Source organism: Suricata suricatta, chromosome 2, assembly GCF_006229205.1.
Source record: "Suricata suricatta isolate VVHF042 chromosome 2, meerkat_22Aug2017_6uvM2_HiC, whole genome shotgun sequence".
NCBI lineage: Eukaryota > Metazoa > Chordata > Mammalia > Carnivora > Herpestidae > Suricata > Suricata suricatta.
The window spans coordinates 57,776,132-57,777,786 of NC_043701.1; the positions used below are offsets into that span (position 1 = coordinate 57,776,132).

At 70.9% G+C, this 1,655-nt stretch overlaps 1 protein-coding gene across 1 annotated transcript in view; it reads right to left on the bottom strand.

Moving 5' to 3' along the window:
• The window catches only part of CDK13 (cyclin dependent kinase 13), a 112,986-nt gene extending 111,796 nt beyond the window's left edge, over nucleotides 1-1,190 (bottom strand). Inside the window, exon 1 of the mRNA XM_029918605.1 lies at nucleotides 8-1,190. Coding sequence (XP_029774465.1) covers nucleotides 8-349 — 342 coding nt within the window. The 5' untranslated portion in view covers nucleotides 350-1,190. The remainder of the gene's footprint in view (nucleotides 1-7) is intronic.
• Between the last annotated feature and the right edge of the window lie 465 nt (nucleotides 1,191-1,655).

The window sequence follows — 1,655 nt, forward strand, 5'->3', positions numbered from 1 at the left end:
TCTCCGCCTCCTGCCCGGCGCGGGGCCCGCGGCGCCGCTTCTGCCGCCCTCCTGCGCGCCTCTTGCCTCTCGCCAGCCGCTTGACCTCCAGAGGGGGGCCCGGGCTGAAGCAAGAGGAGGAGGCCGCGGCGGCGGCGGCTGCGGCGGCGGCCGTGCCGGGAGCAGCCAGGAAGAGCAGAGGCGGCGGGGGCGGCGGCGGTTGCAGGAGCTGCGGCTGCAGGAGCGGCAACAGCAGCGGCGGCTGCTGAGGGGACAGGAATCGCCTCCGTTTGCGGCGTTCCTCCAACTTCTTCTCCGCCCAGCTCAGGCCCCCGCCTCCCCCCAGCGCCGTGTCCGAGCTGCTCGGCATCGCCTAGAGCCCGCCGCAGAGCGCGGCGCGGGTGCGGCCTCCTCCCGGGTCAGATCCTGGCCATCTCCCCCGCCGGAAACGGGAACTGCGGCGGCGACGGCGGAGGGACACCGAGCACCAGGGCCGGCCAGGAGACGCGCCCCGATAATCCGGGTCAGGACTCGGGTCCCTGGGTTCCAGGTCACAGTGGAGTATGCAGCGGCCTCCGGGCCTGAGGGAAGCAGGAATCCGGGTGGCAGAGCTCGCGATCGTGCTCGTCGTCCTATCCTCGGCAGCAAAAACACCAGATGCGCCGGGCGCAGACCTGCGGGGGAGTCCGGAGTCCTCCAAGTGCCCCCGGGGGTGGGGGAGCAGCCTCGGCCGCGCTCTCGGCTCGGGCAGCGCAACGCGGAAGTACCACCTTCGTCCCCTCTTCACTCCATCGCGCCCTGACGTTGGGTGCGAGTTCAGGGGAGGGGAGTGGGCGAGACAACAACACGCCTCCACCGCCGCCTCCTCAGCGTCGACGTCGATCTCCTGTGGTGGCGGCGACACACGGCGGACGCCTCGGAAGTGGCCTGGGCCTGACAACAACTCCCGGCCTAGGGCCTCGCGCACTCGGCCGCCCGCAGGGACGGGCGGCGGGGCGGGGCGACGCGGGGGCGACCGGGCTGCGGCTCACGGTTGGGGCAGCGAGTGTGCGGGGCTGGGCGGGGGGCTGTTTCCGGGGAGATAGGGATGGGCAGGGAAGTTTCAGAGCCTGTGGCGGTGGGTTCGAGCCCTGACTTTCTTCTTCCTTCGCCGCCGCCGCGAACAGAGGTGGCGGAGCTCCCCTTTTCCTCCGCTACCCCCCCCTCCACGAGGAGGCTCCTGGTGTGCGCGGCCGGCCCCGGCTCGCCCCTCCCCTTCCCTTGCCGATCTCCGTCAGGAGGAGGGAGGGCGACGGGACTTGCTGGTTGGGCCCTAACCTCCACAACCCCTCCTTCTCGCCCCGCTCTTTCGGCCTTTCCCCTCGGCCCTGACGCAAGGCCGGGGGCGCGCGCGCACGTCACGCTCCGAGAAAGCCGACAGTGAGTGGTGTTGGGGTAAAGGAGGCGGGAACAAAGTTGCCGCGCACCAGCGTGCTCGCTCCCGCCGGAGACGGGCGAGCAGGCCGGAAGTGGCGTAACAGAAACGGCTCCACTTCCGGTGAGGGTGGGACTCTGCGTGAAGAAGGGTTAAAGAAAGGAGAGGGTCCGTGTACCGCCCACTGCTGTCGCTTGAGACTCGCGGAGTGATGGCACGCCGGTCGTGCCTGTTGCGTGCAACGCGTTGTTGCTCCACCCGC